The sequence below is a fragment of the Podarcis liolepis genome (genome assembly GCF_965112155.1).
Source record: "Podarcis liolepis genome assembly, chromosome: 11".
Taxonomy (NCBI): domain Eukaryota; kingdom Metazoa; phylum Chordata; class Lepidosauria; order Squamata; family Lacertidae; genus Podarcis; species Podarcis liolepis.
The window spans coordinates 47,506,955-47,521,419 of record NC_139565.1 but is presented as its reverse complement, the minus strand read 5'-3'; the positions used below and the strand labels follow the sequence as shown (position 1 = coordinate 47,521,419).

The window sequence follows — 14,465 nt, the reverse complement described above, 5'->3', positions numbered from 1 at the left end:
CTTCTTCTTAACAAACCATCCACAACACTTTTTTGAAATCTGCCTGATGCTCGCTTCCATTTGGGCAATCACAATTTGCCCTTCTCACTTTTATCGAGAACTCTTTTGCCCAAAACATTCACACGGTATCCCTTTCTTAAATCCCCGCAGTTGGCTTCCAGTATAAACCCTGTGCCCTTACCTTTATTACCCTTTGACGTCCTTGTCTGCCCCCTCTCCCCATCCCCCATTATATATGGATGGGCTCCAGCTCAGTTCTGGAGCAGGTATTTTATGCAGATAGTCCTGGGTTTAATCCCCAACATCTCCAGTTAGAGCAAGGAGAGTCACTTTACAACTCTCAGAATGGGTTAACAGTCAGTCCCTTTTACAACTCCCAAAGGAGTCAGTGATGATGGGAGCTGTAGTACAACAACATCTGGAAGCCGCCATGTTGGCTACCCCAAACTTTTTGTCCAGCTACACTTGACTAATAAAAACGACTCAGGTGAATCATGATTGTGAACTCTCCAGAACATGATGAGCTTCTCTCCTTTGGTTTCAGCTATAATCTGGGCAGCGGCATTGCTACCATAACAGTGAATGGCTCCTTCAACGATGGCAGGTGGCATAGAGTAAAGGCAGTTCGGTAAGTTGTTTGTTGTTATCGTCAACTTCCGATGTGGAGCTTTGAGGAACATTGGCAAGAAGTCAGGTTCCTTTCCTAAGGGATGGGTAATCTAAATGTTAGTTGCGTAAATACAAAGAAGGGATGAGAGGGACAAGGAAGACACAAGGTGAAAACGACTAAATACAACTCTTAACAATTGGTAGAGCACGAGACTCTTAATCTCAGGGTTGTGGGTTAGAGTTTCACCATCTGAAATGAGCCACAGGAGAACATGTCACCATCTTTGTCACTGCCACATACAGGCTCCTTGAGGGGACTGTGCAACTCGTTGTCTCAAGACCTTTTTGCTGCAGGAGGCATTTGGGAGTGAGACAAATCAATTCGGGTTCCTTGCGAAACTGATGCTGTGATTGTTTTTGTTTTGTTCCTCTATGCTGGCTCTGAAGACTCTCCTAATGTTTTTTGTTTATTGCTCATTTTTATTACAGTTGGAAATGATCGATTTTATTATTGTATGGGTTTTTATCTACTTTTTGTTAATTGCCTTGAGTGCTGGTAAAACAGAAGGCAGGATATTAAACCTTCTAAATGAATAAGTCAATCTGGCATCATATTGATTGGGGCATGTGAACTAAGTGACTGTGCCAAAGTCTTTGCAGAAAAATGGGGTTTGGGCGGAAAGTTGCCAGGGTGGCCAGGTTTCTTGAGAGAGCATCTTATCCCCTGTATATACTCAGTAGGTCACTACATTCTACCAGAGTGTTTCTCCTTCAACACCCCCCCCAAAAAAAACACACACCCAGAAGCCTGCTGCACTGTCACTCATAGCAATACTTTTGGTGTGGCTGCCCATTCTGTGGAAGAACATCTCTGTTGAGATACAACAGGCACCCACAATCTCTACTTTCCAGAGCCAACTGAGGTCATTTTTGTTTCCACAAGCTTTTCCAGCTGGACACCTTAGGTGTCCATTTTGTATTGTATTGAAAGCTATCTTCAGTTGTTGTTTTTAATACTGAATTACTTTTTGATATTTTTATGGCATGTCTGCAAGTTGCCTTGAGACATGAGACAATTCATAAATTTAACAGCAGCAGCAACAAAAACATGAACAAACAAATAATATGAAGCCCATGAATGTTTCTCCAGCTCAGATTAGAATCCAAGCTGGAAAATCCACATTTTACCCATCCATTTCTCAATACACCCCAACTCTTACCCAGCTTCCCACAATCTCCAACCCCCCAACCATTCCATATTAAAGAACACCAGGTATTGGAATGATCAACTTCTATTTAGGCTGTGTACACACCATACATTGAAAGCCTATTATTCCCCCCCTATAATCCCAGGAACTGTTGTTTGTTAATGATACTGGAAATAGTAGCTTTGTGAGGGGTAAACCATAGTTCTGAGGATCATTGTGGGGAAATGATGTGCTTTCAAGGTGCTTTAAATCTAGGGGGCTGGATTCAACTAACTGGTCCTATTTGTGGAAGCCCAATGCAAGGACTTCTGCTAGCACAACAGGGCTTTCCTCCCCACATACCCAGTGGTCAGAATAACCCCCAGATGAAGAGTTCACAGGTGGAAGAGAGGAAGAACGCTTGCACCGATGGGAGCGTTTGTAACAGTGTGACATGGAATTCCTTCCTTGGAGTGTATATTAACATGGTGCAGCTGCACAACTCATATGATGCTACTTACCCATGTTACGATAGTAACAATGTGAAAATGTGCATGTATTTAAGGGATGGGCAGTCCGGGAAAGTAACGGTGGACGACTATGGTGCTAGAACTGGCAAATCACCAGGAATGATGAGACAGTTGAATATCAATGGGGACCTCTTCGTTGGTAAGTTCCTCCTAAATTCTGTTACCTACCTTTCTTAAGAGTTGTAGAGAGGCTGGTTCATGCACACAAGCCATTTGAGACAGTTGTTTACTGTAGGACGAGTAGTGCTCATACATGCAGTTGTTGTTTTTCAGTGTCCACACAGGACTGTTGGGATCAACATGCCAGTCTGCACCGTATCCCCCCCCAAATAATAATAATAATATGGATTTTTACTTTCTGGGGGAAATCCAATTACAGTGCAACCTCGGCTGTCAAACGCTTTGGAAGTCAAATGTTTTGGCTTTCCAATGCCGGCAACCCAGAAGTGAATGCTTTCGTTTCTCCATTTTTTCAATGGATTTTGCTGACCGACAGTCGCGCCTCTGTTGTCTGACGGTCTTCTGGAATGGATTATGTTCAACAACTGAGTTTCCACTGTATTTATCTACCTAACAAAAACAACCTGTGGCCTCTTTACAATGATTGGTTGGCCACCATGGGAAAGAGATGCAAGACAAGGTAGGCCTTTGGCCTGATGGAGAAGGGCTACCCTTTGGTTATCGTGAGCTGCTGAGAGGACCTTTTAAGGTCCCTTAAAAGAAGCATGTAAACCTTTTTAAATAAGCACATCCTTACTTACTTAGTTTCTCCATCTCTCTCTCTCTGGCAGGTGGAATGAAAGAGATCGCGCTGCATACAAACAGACAGTATATGAGGGGCTTGGTGGGTTGCATTTCCCACTTCACGCTTTCTACGGATTACCATATTTCACTGGTTGAAGATGCGGCTGATGGGAAGAACATCAACACTTGCGGGGCGAAGTAACAGGTGGGAAATAGTCAGAGGGAAGAGCCTTTCACCACTGTTCTTGCACACAGAGGACTTGCCTTCTGAGCGAGGCCTGGAAGCAAGAAGCAACCTGAAGCAAAAATCACAGAAGGGGACCATTTGCCACTCTCCTTTGGATAACATGCTCTCTCTCTGTCAGTGCAGGAGCGCCACCCTTTAAACTGCAAATAGTTGTAGAGTCCCGTGCAGCAGAGCACCTATGCTGTTGTCTACGGCCGCTCCCTGCCCATTAACATGCATCCTCTGCAGCAGGGCTGGCTTCAAGCCCACTTGCCTTTGCAGTAGCCGCCTCATGCAGTGAGCAAAAGGTTGGGTAGCAACATGTCCCATTTTGCTGGCAAGTGGAGCTTTTGGCTTTTGTGGCTGGGAACAAGATCTCTGCTTCCTTGCAGAGAGAGAAAGATTGGAAGCCTCCATATTGGTTCCTGCTGTGCCCCTAGGCCCTTCCCTGTAGTAAGAATGTGCAGAATTAAGAGGGTGAAAATGGTAGCAGCGCTTGTTGTGACCACTTCATCGTTTCAGCCACAGAATGTCTACTAGCATTCATGGCTGGAGAATAGTATAGTCTGCTTCCTTGTGCTTTGAAGAACAGATCCGCCTCCCTCTGAATATGCCGTCGCACAGCACGTTGTATCAACCACTATTCTAGTCTCATTCATAGGCCGGGCCCAGGAGAGACAAACAGCAGATCACAGCATCAGAATTGTACTGCTCATCTTCAGGCTGCAAACAGAAAGGCTTTGTTTGCTTGAATCCCCAGAATCTCTGCACCTAGAAAACTAGCGTGGTAAGGATTATAGCTTTCCATCTGCAGGGACTTTTTTTTTTTTAACATAGAAAGAATGATCATTTATGCAATATCCTGCTGACATGTTACAATCCAGGAAGAGCTTTAACCATGCGATACGCTGGTTTTGTACACGAAAGGCTATTGCTTTACTCCCATTTTCTCTCTGCCTGGGGAGCACCACCAGAGCAGGGAGTTCCCTTAGGTCTTTAAGCCTAGTGCCCTGCTACAAATCTGCTAACAGAGAAGGGATGGTATTCAGCATTGGTGTTGACGCTCACATGGACTGTGTTGCTGGCCAACAGTGATGGTTCTGCATCAGTCCAGCTTAACAAACAAGCAAAAAGAGGGGGAGAGAGGATGTAATGAGTTACAGACCATACCCTTGGCTCACACAGTGTGTCTTTATGACCTATGGGTCAGTTCTGAAATTGTGGTAACTTATGCAGCCTTAATGGCACAGCAACTGTATCATCCGCACCACTGAGTGGCATATTTTGAAAGTGCTGTATTTATGCATTCCTTTATCCTATTCCAGCCTCAAAATCAGTTGCAGGTATTTGCAGCTCCAGTCTACCCAGTGTAAATACTCAAAAGAAGTTATATTCCAGAGTTCTGTTGCTTCCCGAAGAGAATCCTCCTTACTATTTTGAAAAAACTACTTTTTTATTACATGCAATTGGGGCGGGGGGGGGGGGGGGACCGGGACCCAAGAACCACATTTTATAGCAGTAATTTTGCACCTGTATTTTTATATAGCAGAGGCAGCGGCAGTGATTGGCTAGTTTTGTAAAAGGATTAGGTGTCTCACAGAGTTTAGCATGCTGCAGATCTTTCCCTAAAGGAATAAGGAGTGCTAAGATTCTTACGTTTGGGGTGGGCAAGGATGTTTTGCTTGTGCTTATTCTACAGTTTTAGTGGGAAATATTTGTGAAATGTAACTGGTTTTACAATCATCGTCTTTGTTTTTGTAAATTTAGACTGCTGAAAATGTACATTAATGAAGCTTTTCTGGCTTGAAGTATTGAAAAGATGTTAAAAGTTCTGTTCTACTATGATATTTGGCCATCGAGTATCATTTATTTTTTAAAAAATTGAGCACCGTAAGCTTAGGTAGAAGTTAAGATTCATGGGGTAACTTCAGAAGGTGCCTGTAATGCGTCATGAATTCATAGTACAAGAAAAAAAAAGGACACGGGTGGCACTGTGGTCTAAACCACTGAGTCTTTTGGGCTTGCTGATCAGGTTGGTGGTTCGAATCCATGCAATGGTGGTGAGCTCCCCGTTGCTCTGTCCCAGCTCCTGCCAACCTAGCAATTCAAAAGCATGCCAGTGCAAGTAGATAAATTGGTACCTCTGTGGCGGGAAAGTAAAAGGCGTTCCCGTGTGTTCTGGCACTTGTCACAAAGTCCCGTTGTGCCAAAAGCAGTTTAGTCATGCTGGCCACATGACCCAGAAAGCAGTCTGTGGACAAATGCTGACTCCCTTGGCCCGAAAAGCGAGATGAGCGCCCCATAATCACCTTAGACTGGACTTAACCATCCAGGGGGCCTTTACCTTTTTACCTTAGTAAAGAAAGTGGAACAATGTCAGGATAAGAGTTTAGATACACATAGCGCAAATTCATGGTGTCTAAAACAGACCATAGTTTATCACAAACTTGCATGAATTGAGAAGATTCTATGTGCAAAAAATGGAAGGAAAACAGGTTTGCAAGGGGAAAGTAGTACAAACTTCTGAAGAGTAAGAAAATACACATTTATTTAACTCCATGACAGTATTCTGCCAAATTCTTAATACATGCATATTACAGGCATAAGCAGTACATTGCCATTTATGTTCATGCTAAAGTCAGTATATCAATACTATATCACTTAAACTTTGCCACTCCCTCCTCCCCAGTTGTGTTCCACAATATTATCCTCCACTAAAGTTGCCTACTTGGGAAATTTCACCAAAGCTAAATATTTAGCTGCTAAAGTACTGTTTCTATCATTTGGATGTTTAGAGGAGGAAACATTGCCCTTTCCCAGGCTTGCTTTGCGCAAATACTCAAGATGTTCATTTACTACAAAGTCCCCCTAACCCCAAGGAGGTTTATTGGCTCTGGAATGGATGCCCTTTTATCACAGGATGGCTGGGTTTTCACTCATGCACTTCAAATTTTGCAGCTTTCCCAAAGTAAGCACGCCCTCCTTTCACTGGTGCGCAATGTTTCTAAATTCCAAGGGCACTGTGTGAGATTGAAAGTAGTCTCAAAAAGACATCCCCGAGATTTAAATATGCACAACATAAGTACATTCATTTGCATACATCACATAGGTTTGCTTAAGAGACACAACAATACCTGAGCTGTTTTGGCTTCAAATCACCAAATTCAGCAATCCAAAGTACAGAGATAGGAAGCAAGGCTAAGTTAGGGCAAACTGGTTGCATAGGAATTAAAACACAGGCAATGAATGGTTCAGTCTTCCAGTCAGTTCAATATTATAATGCTCATTTAATATTTTAAAAAGTATTGAGATTAGCTTCACATCTATTACACATTATCCATTTAATATGCTATGTACACTTTTAATAAAAACCATCATAATGTACTGAACTATAAAAACACAGCATATATCATACAAGTAACGGCTTTACTTACAAAGTCCCTCCCCTAACCCCATTTATGCTCCCACCCAACGCAACTCCCCATCCTTACTTCCTTCGAGTCTATGCTTCATCTCACTGCAGGAGATTTCACATTCACAATGAAGGCCTAAAGGAGACCACACAGCCACGTGGAAAGTTCTCTCCGCCCCCCTACTATACACAGAGGGGACAATTCACAAACCAGCCACAGTGGTGTGGTTCTGTCAAAATCGGTGCAAGTCAGTGGTTTGCAAGCATCCTACCTATTAAGAAACACACTCCACGCCAACAGGTCTGCTGAGCAATCCCGCTGAGCCTGTCAGAGGATCTTGCAGCACATTTTAATGCATGGATGCGCGCTTGGACCATCCAGTGCACAGCACCTGTTTGGCATCGCTCCATGTGAACTAAGAGTGCCCCCTAAAATAACAAAACAACTCTGCATATGCACATCACCTGTAAGATCAGTAGTGGATCTTCAGATAAGATGGGCTGTCACTGCTCATCTTTGAACTGTGGTTTGAACACCACTGCTCCCTCTTCAGACTGTTCTTTTCCAGGTCCCTACATCTTAACTTGCAGCCCAGCTAACCCACAGCCACAATCTATAAACAGCAAGTGTGGGGTCTCTCAGTGAACAGCACAACTGAAATTTGTGCATACAACCTAAGGCCTTTCCTTCCTTTAAATTTGAGGTTTAAAGGGGGGGAAGGACTGAGACAACACTGGGATAGGGAGGACAGGTGGGTGCAACATTTTGCTCGGGTTGGGCCGGACCCCTAGATCACGAGGAGCCCATTAACCTTTAGTGGCTTGAAGCGCTAGAGGCACATTCCTGCTGCTCTTAAGTACAATTGCACAAGCCCTACTGAAATAAATGGAGGCTGCCGAGCAGTGTCTTTTAGGGAAAAATCAAATATTTCAAGCAGGGCTTTTCCAAAACAGCAGGCAGCCCCAAACTCCTGCCCATTCCCCTTCCATACGAGAAAAAGCTTTTCAGAGACAAGTCACGGCGGATCTTTGGGTGTTCCTCTACAGTAGCTTTCACATACTTTGTTTTGCACTTCAGCAATCATGCTGGATTACAGGAAGCATTCTAGAGCAGCAAGACATAAGCGCCTTTTCCCTTCAGACGCTCCCTCCTAGCCAGCAAATACCTAGTTGTCTGCCATGGAAATTGATGGCTTGTGCTAGTCGCCCACAGTGCCCCATGCTACTGACAGGCAGGGGATAGCAGCTTTTTGACACCAGGCATCAGAAACACTAATCCCTTCCCAACTGCTTTGGGCAGTGTACTCTAAAAGACAATAATGGGCACCCAAATGGAGATATAAATACACACTGGTGTTGTCCCTGCTGTTTCCCCTGACAACAGCCGCACTTTGCAAGCATTTTAGGGAAGAATCCACCTGCCCACTCCTCTTGCATAGTCACCACTGGATTGAATTGCCACACAACAAAATTATTCCAAGATCTTCACATAAATTCAGAGGGTGATTCAGAGGGTGAAAAGAAACCACTACTATGTTTTCAGCATTATAGCTTACTCTTATCTGCTAAATCAGGGTTCCTCAACCTGGTGCCCTCCTGAAGGCCTTGCATACAACTCCCATCAATCACTAAGGCTGATGGTAGTTGTTGTGGTGCAAAGCAGCTGGAAAGCAACAGGTTGAGAAAGCCGGCAAAAAATCTTGTTTATGAGGTATATTGTATGCAAAAGTTCTAAAAAAAATGTACATCCTACAACACTTCAAAAGTGCCATCTCTCTCTCTCTCTCTCTCTCTCTCTCTCTCTCACACACACACACACACACACACACACACACACACACACACAGGATTCACAGTCCCTTTCCTCCCATTCAGTCAGCACAAAACAACAAAGATGACTTAAATGCCATGATGCCCTTCAAAAATTCTGCTCTTAAAAACAAAATGACAAAAAAAGTATTAAAAACATATGGCTCAAATTAAAAGCAAAAGGAAGGAACCCTCCGGAAAAAAAATGAACATTATATACTAAACAGGACAAAAAGGTTTAAAATGTTAAAATGAAAAGGGTGCTCAGACGCTTTAATTTTCCCCACCTTCTGAAATAGGTGCCATACTTCCGCCTCAAAAATACTTCCCAGAACTGCTCTAGAAAATATGGTTTAAACATTTTAGTTGAACCTGTATGAAACATACTCCAGACACTCGAAAACCACTCAAGCTAATCTTTCAATTTTTAGGGCAGAAAGCACAAGATGATTAAGGCCTCAGCCTTCACACGAAACACAGAAGCAGACTTCCTAACCTACAGATGCCTATTATAGCACCACAGGACGTAGGGGGCCTTGTGGGGATTGTGGCAGGGAGAGGAAGCGTTATACTTCCCTTTCCCAACTGCTTATTCTTAGACAGCTCAGGTTTCCCCCAGGGCTGCTTGTTACATAACAAACTTCATGCACATTAATGGCATTCACATGACGTGTCACATCTAGTTGAAAGACTATCAGGGTGCAGCATGGGAAAAGGATGCGAGTGAGCAAGGGCAATGGTGCTTGTTTGCCCTAGTGGCAACGCCACATAATAAGCACATCCAATCGGCTATGTAGTGTCCAAACCCTGATAGGCTAGCCTATATGTAGCATCTCACCATGCCAGCTTGCTATCTAAACCCTAATAGACTAGAATGGCATCGTGAGGGGAAACCAAAATGGTACTGGAGAAGCAGCAGAATGGGAAAACAGGGTAGCTTTGCAGATGAAAGCTCAGTGCAAAATTCAGGGACGCCGATTTAAAAAAAAGAAAGAAAACACCACATGCATTATTTACCCAACAATATGTTGTTCCAAAAAGTTTTAGTTCAGTTTGTGGTTTTGCAGTTACTACATGTTTCAGGGCATTTTTCTGATGTGTTTCTGCATTTCAAGATCTCTGATATGCTGCAATGGACTACTTCTTGATATGAGGCAATTACAAAATTGAGGGTGGGACAGGATGTTGGAGGGGGAATACTACCATGATATTCAGCTGGAAAGAAGTCACTCCTATCCGCTTAACGGACCAAAACAAATCCACGTGGTAATCTCACACTGGTGGATAACAGGCTGCCATTGCACCACATGTTTTACCACAGAAATGCAGCAAATGTGTGGTCAAAATTCTCTTGTAACACTTTGCAGGATGATACAAACAACCTCATACAAGACATATTGTTTTACCACATGCCAGGGATCAGAAGAAACCAAATCTAATTCCTGAGGGGAAAGCCTTGAAAAAGCAGCTTAAGAAAATAAAAGGCACTCTGCTAATTTAAAAAAACCCATCAGCGCCACACACCCCCCCGTCTAGATTTTAAGGAATGTTTGGTGTCACGACTAGCCAACGTTACAGCCTATTTACAGTCCTTGAAAATAGGGCGAACAAGACTACTGTGTTTAGCACCTGAGGGACGAGCACTATTGCCACGTGAAAAAAAAGGGATAGTGATTAATAGTAGAAACACCCTTGTGTTTTTGTGTGTATGTGTCGGGGGCGGGGAGAGGTCCCAGTTACCAAAAGTAATAAAGGAAGACTCCTCCATATTGAAAAGGCACTCTACAAGTGTGACTTCCTTCTCACAACAGTGAACCAAACCTATAAAGCCCCTCCACCAAATTTTGCACTTAAAATGGACATTCGAAATATAATAGACCTGAATTATTTCAAATTATTTCAAAGCAGCTGGAAAACTCAGGACCATTCCATGAAAAATCCCCATCAGTCGAGCTAACATGTAGGCTTCAGTAGCTCAGAGCAGGCCTATTACATTGGTCCCTTGACTCGATTTCTAAAGAATTTGCTACATACAAAATGTTCAACAGGCAGTTGCCAATGAGGACATCTGAAATAAGTTTATATACCACAAACATATATATATTCTATGTGTATGTAAATGCCACTTCCATAAGTAGTGTGTAATTATAGACTTGCATGAGCAAGAAATATACTGTAAATGCAAGGATCTGATTTAGCTTTGCTTTAAGGCTGCAACCCAGGGGGGAAATATGTTGTGGTTTGAAAGAAGAGCTTCAATGTGCAAATTCCAGAGTATATGTATACAAAACGAGACATCCTCACCACTTGTTTTCTGGGCAAATGTTTGCAAATAAATTCAGGAGAGGGAAACTCCATTTGCATGGAAACATAACCATGCATGAATTTTTTTTTATTCATGCATGGAATGTATTGCATGGAAATGGATTCATTGCACTACACATGCAAATGTATTCACAGGTGGCCACTCCCCCATGAGTAACAATTTCCCACAGATATGATGGATGGAAAACCGTTCTCGAGTTTGCCCTGATTATGGTTTTGGTGCTCAAGCATGGAAAGAGCTTTGGAAGACTAAAGCTAAAGACTAAAGACCCAGGATGGTAAATCTGCCTCTGCAAAAATGGTGCCTTCACCCTGCACTTCAACAAAGAAACCAAGAAAGTGCCCCCACAGAAAAGAAAAAATAGCATGTCAGGGAGGTGGATTCCTGCCTAGCGTGATTACTTGAGGTCAAGATGATTTTATATTTTAAAAACATTGCTTAAAAAGCTGGAAGCTTCACACATTTATCTATTCCTGACTGAGATTTTAAAATCAGTGTTACACTTTTGTTTTTGCACCCCTGAGTCATCTATTGCAAATTGGTTTATACAGTAGGTACAGGAACTCGCGTCCCGGCTTGTCAAACTCACCCACCCCACAGATCAGCTGTAGCCATGGCTGATCAGCTGTTTGAAGATGGAGCTCTTCCACACAAACCGGTTTAAGTCCCATAGAAGTCAAAGGGAATGCTGTGCCTGAAGCAGTAATGTGCTTCTACAGAGCAGGTTGAGGAATGGAGCCTTCAAACTGCCAGCAACTGCAAGATGGTAGTGTTTGGGTACTGTAGTGTTTGGCTGCTCAGAATCATAGAAAAACGGATTAAAAAAAGAAAAAATATATACCTTTGACGAAGCAGCAAGGCCCTGATCCTGCACATACCTGACGTTCGTCAATGCCTTTAAAAGCCTAACGATCCAAGTGCATGATCTCTGTAATAATTTCTCCCTGCTATTCAAAATGGAAAACCAGGAAAAAAAACAGTCGCAAAAGGAGAGCGCCATGCTCTGTTGACAAGGCAGATTTGAGGAGGGGACTGCCCCTCCCCCAACAGATACAGACCTCCCGCCACTCTTTGGTTTCATGAAGGGTTACCTCAGAGCACCTGTTCCCCCATCGGGGCACAATAAATTAGCATCTCTGTCGCCCGAAACAAATATTGCCACTTCCACTGTTAACTTAAAACAAGGCCAGCGTTCAATTTCAGCGAATGACATTATAAACCCTCCAGTATAGTGTCTCCAAGGCTGATAAGCAATTTCTGTAGCAATTTCTGCTTTCCAGAGCAACTTGTTACCACCTCAAGGCTGCTAAGCATTTGGTTTGTTGTGAAAGAAGTTAGCAAAGGACCAGCCTGTGTTGGTGGCTTTGGGAGAGTCTTCGTCCTCTTTGGGTGGGATCAAAAACTGCCGAGAATTAATGGAGCAAGGGCTCCCAAAGGAGGTGTTTTCATTGTTGCTCCCAGTAGATGCAGGAGAATCTGGGCAGTCTGTATTCCAGGAGGAAGTATTCACTTGAGGTCTGTAGCCTGCAGCCTTGTCCAAGTCCTCTTCGACGGACGACGAGTCCTCCATTTTTATCAAGCTATTCACCGGCAGCTGCATTTGAGGCTTATAGCCTGCTGCCGCCACACAGTCAACTTCTGGTTCTTCCTTCAGCTTCACTGGAGCTGGGTACATAGTCTGGATGTCAATGTAGACAACTTGGGAAGACCCCGTCGATTCATCGATTGGTGGGTTAGAGATCTCCTCCTCGATGATTGGCGGGCAGTAGGAGACGACAATGTGGCTCTCCGTGTCAGAGTCAGCGCCATCTTCCGGAAGCTCATCTGCTACGGGTGATGTAATGGCTGTATCTTCAATCTTCAGGCAAGGGGACTGTGTTTCAACCACTTCAATGTTGTTGGGGGTGCAGGGATTCATCTCCAGGGTTTTGGAATTGGAGTTTCCCTATAAATTGGAAAACAAAGCAAAGAACGTTTAGCATTTGCAAGTTTAAAGGAACTGGATTCTTCTGGGTTAGGGAGGGAAATCACAGAACCTAATTTTGAAAACTCTCTATTTTGTTATTCAAATAACCTGTTCATATACAGATTGTTCCTATGAATATTTCTAATTCATAGCCATCAGCATTAAGAACATAAGCAGAGCTTGCTGGATCAGACAAATGGCTCATTTAATCCTGTATCCTTTTCCCCCAGTGAACGACCAGTGAGAACCAGTCCCCTCCCTGCCTGCCCCTGATTTCAGTCCTGCACAGAAGCTAACTAAATACTGTGAATCTCACATCACCAATTACCAGCCCTGTTCCTTTCTCTCCAAAGGTTGATGGCAGGTGATAAAAACAAAAATAAAAAATGCTACTAAAAACTCTTAAAAGAATAAGAAAGTAAAGTACTTTTAACGTAACCCATACAGTCATAAACTCTGCCACCTCCTCCCTAAAAACAAGCTGCCTAGGCTGTAAATCGAAGGTGTTGCTTCACAATATCTCATAAAAATGAGAGAGACCTTAAAAACAATACAACTTTCTCCAACAATCACTGCCTTTCTATATTTCACACAGGGCAGCCCTAGGCTGGGAGGATCTGGATCCAAACCAGGGATGGGTGAAATCTGTCTATTTTGGTTTCAGTTTAGAATTTCACCAGCCTTCAATTCAGTTTCCACATTTCTGCACCAGTCTGGGTTTTTTTTAAAGTCCTCGTGAAAATTCATCGAACATTTGGGAGAGAATTTCCAGTAACTCTTTGTTAGAACTGGACCCATCTTTTCCAGGTGGGGATGGACTCCCTCAGAAGGTGGTGGACTTTCCTTACTTGGAAGTTTTTAAGCAGAGGTTGGATGACCAATGGTCATGGATGCTTTAGCTGAGATTCTTGCATCACAGGGAGCTGGGACTAAATGTCTCTCTTGGGTTCCCTTCCAACTCAACAATTCTATGAATCTATGTGTCAAACATCTCATCAGTCAATGGTAAAATGTGTAAGGTTACCTCTGGATCCTTCGGGAACTCTAAAGCTTTGCAGTTTTCTGGGTTTGGAATGTCGGGATAGAAGGTTTCTTTAATCCTTTGGAAAGAGGAAAACAGGTGTTAATGTCAGGAATCTCTGAGAAGCTGTTGGGGGAGGGGATGCTTATCAGCTTGAGGGCCACATTCCCACAGGGTAAACATTCTGGAGGCCGTATGCTAGTGCGGGGCCGGGGCATAGAAGCAAAAAGGGGAAGAGTCGGGACACCTGCCTTTTGTACAACAGGCTATATTCCAATCTTGCTGAAATCAGAGGCACACACACACACACACACTGCACAAATCAAGGCAAGCAAGAGGATTCATCATTATCAGAGCATGGCCAGTCAAGAACATGGAGGTCCGCATTTGCTGCGCAAGGCAGAGGTTTTACAGCCCTGTTCTACAGTATTGTGTGGGTCATATTCAAGCAGCGTCTTGGCTTTTATATGCCATAGCATCCAACACCACATTGCAAAAGGAAATAGGAAAAAATCCAGCATATAATTTAGTTATATGTAAGGCGTTTCCTCTGCTCCCACAAACATGGGCTTCAATATGTGTAGAGAGCCACACACACCCTTACATTTTCTTAATTTACTTCAGAGTAGGATGTG

General features: G+C 43.4%; 2 protein-coding genes across 15 annotated transcripts in view; one reads left to right on the top strand and one right to left on the bottom strand.

Moving 5' to 3' along the window:
* The window catches only part of EGFLAM (EGF like, fibronectin type III and laminin G domains), a 103,840-nt gene extending 99,723 nt beyond the window's left edge, over positions 1–4,117 (top strand). For both annotated transcript variants that reach the window (XM_083465794.1, XM_083465795.1), the window contains 3 exons: positions 545–628; positions 2,362–2,465; positions 3,118–4,117. In XM_083465794.1, coding sequence (XP_083321920.1) covers positions 545–628; positions 2,362–2,465; positions 3,118–3,272 — 343 coding nt within the window. In that variant the 3' untranslated portion in view covers positions 3,273–4,117. The remainder of the gene's footprint in view (positions 1–544; positions 629–2,361; positions 2,466–3,117) is intronic.
* A 1,700-nt stretch (positions 4,118–5,817) lies between these two features.
* LIFR (LIF receptor subunit alpha) overlaps positions 5,818–14,465 on the bottom strand; it is a 94,610-nt gene continuing 85,962 nt past the window's right edge. For 6 of the 13 annotated variants that reach the window (XM_083465775.1, XM_083465772.1, XM_083465773.1 and 3 more), the window contains exons 19-20: positions 13,834–13,909; positions 5,818–12,788 (exon numbers count right to left, since the gene is read on the bottom strand). In XM_083465775.1, the coding sequence (XP_083321901.1) occupies positions 12,150–12,788; positions 13,834–13,909 (715 nt within the window). In that variant the 3' untranslated portion in view covers positions 5,818–12,149. The remainder of the gene's footprint in view (positions 12,789–13,833; positions 13,910–14,465) is intronic. The other 7 variants (XR_014517228.1, XR_014517229.1, XR_014517234.1 and 4 more) reach the window with 5 other exon arrangements.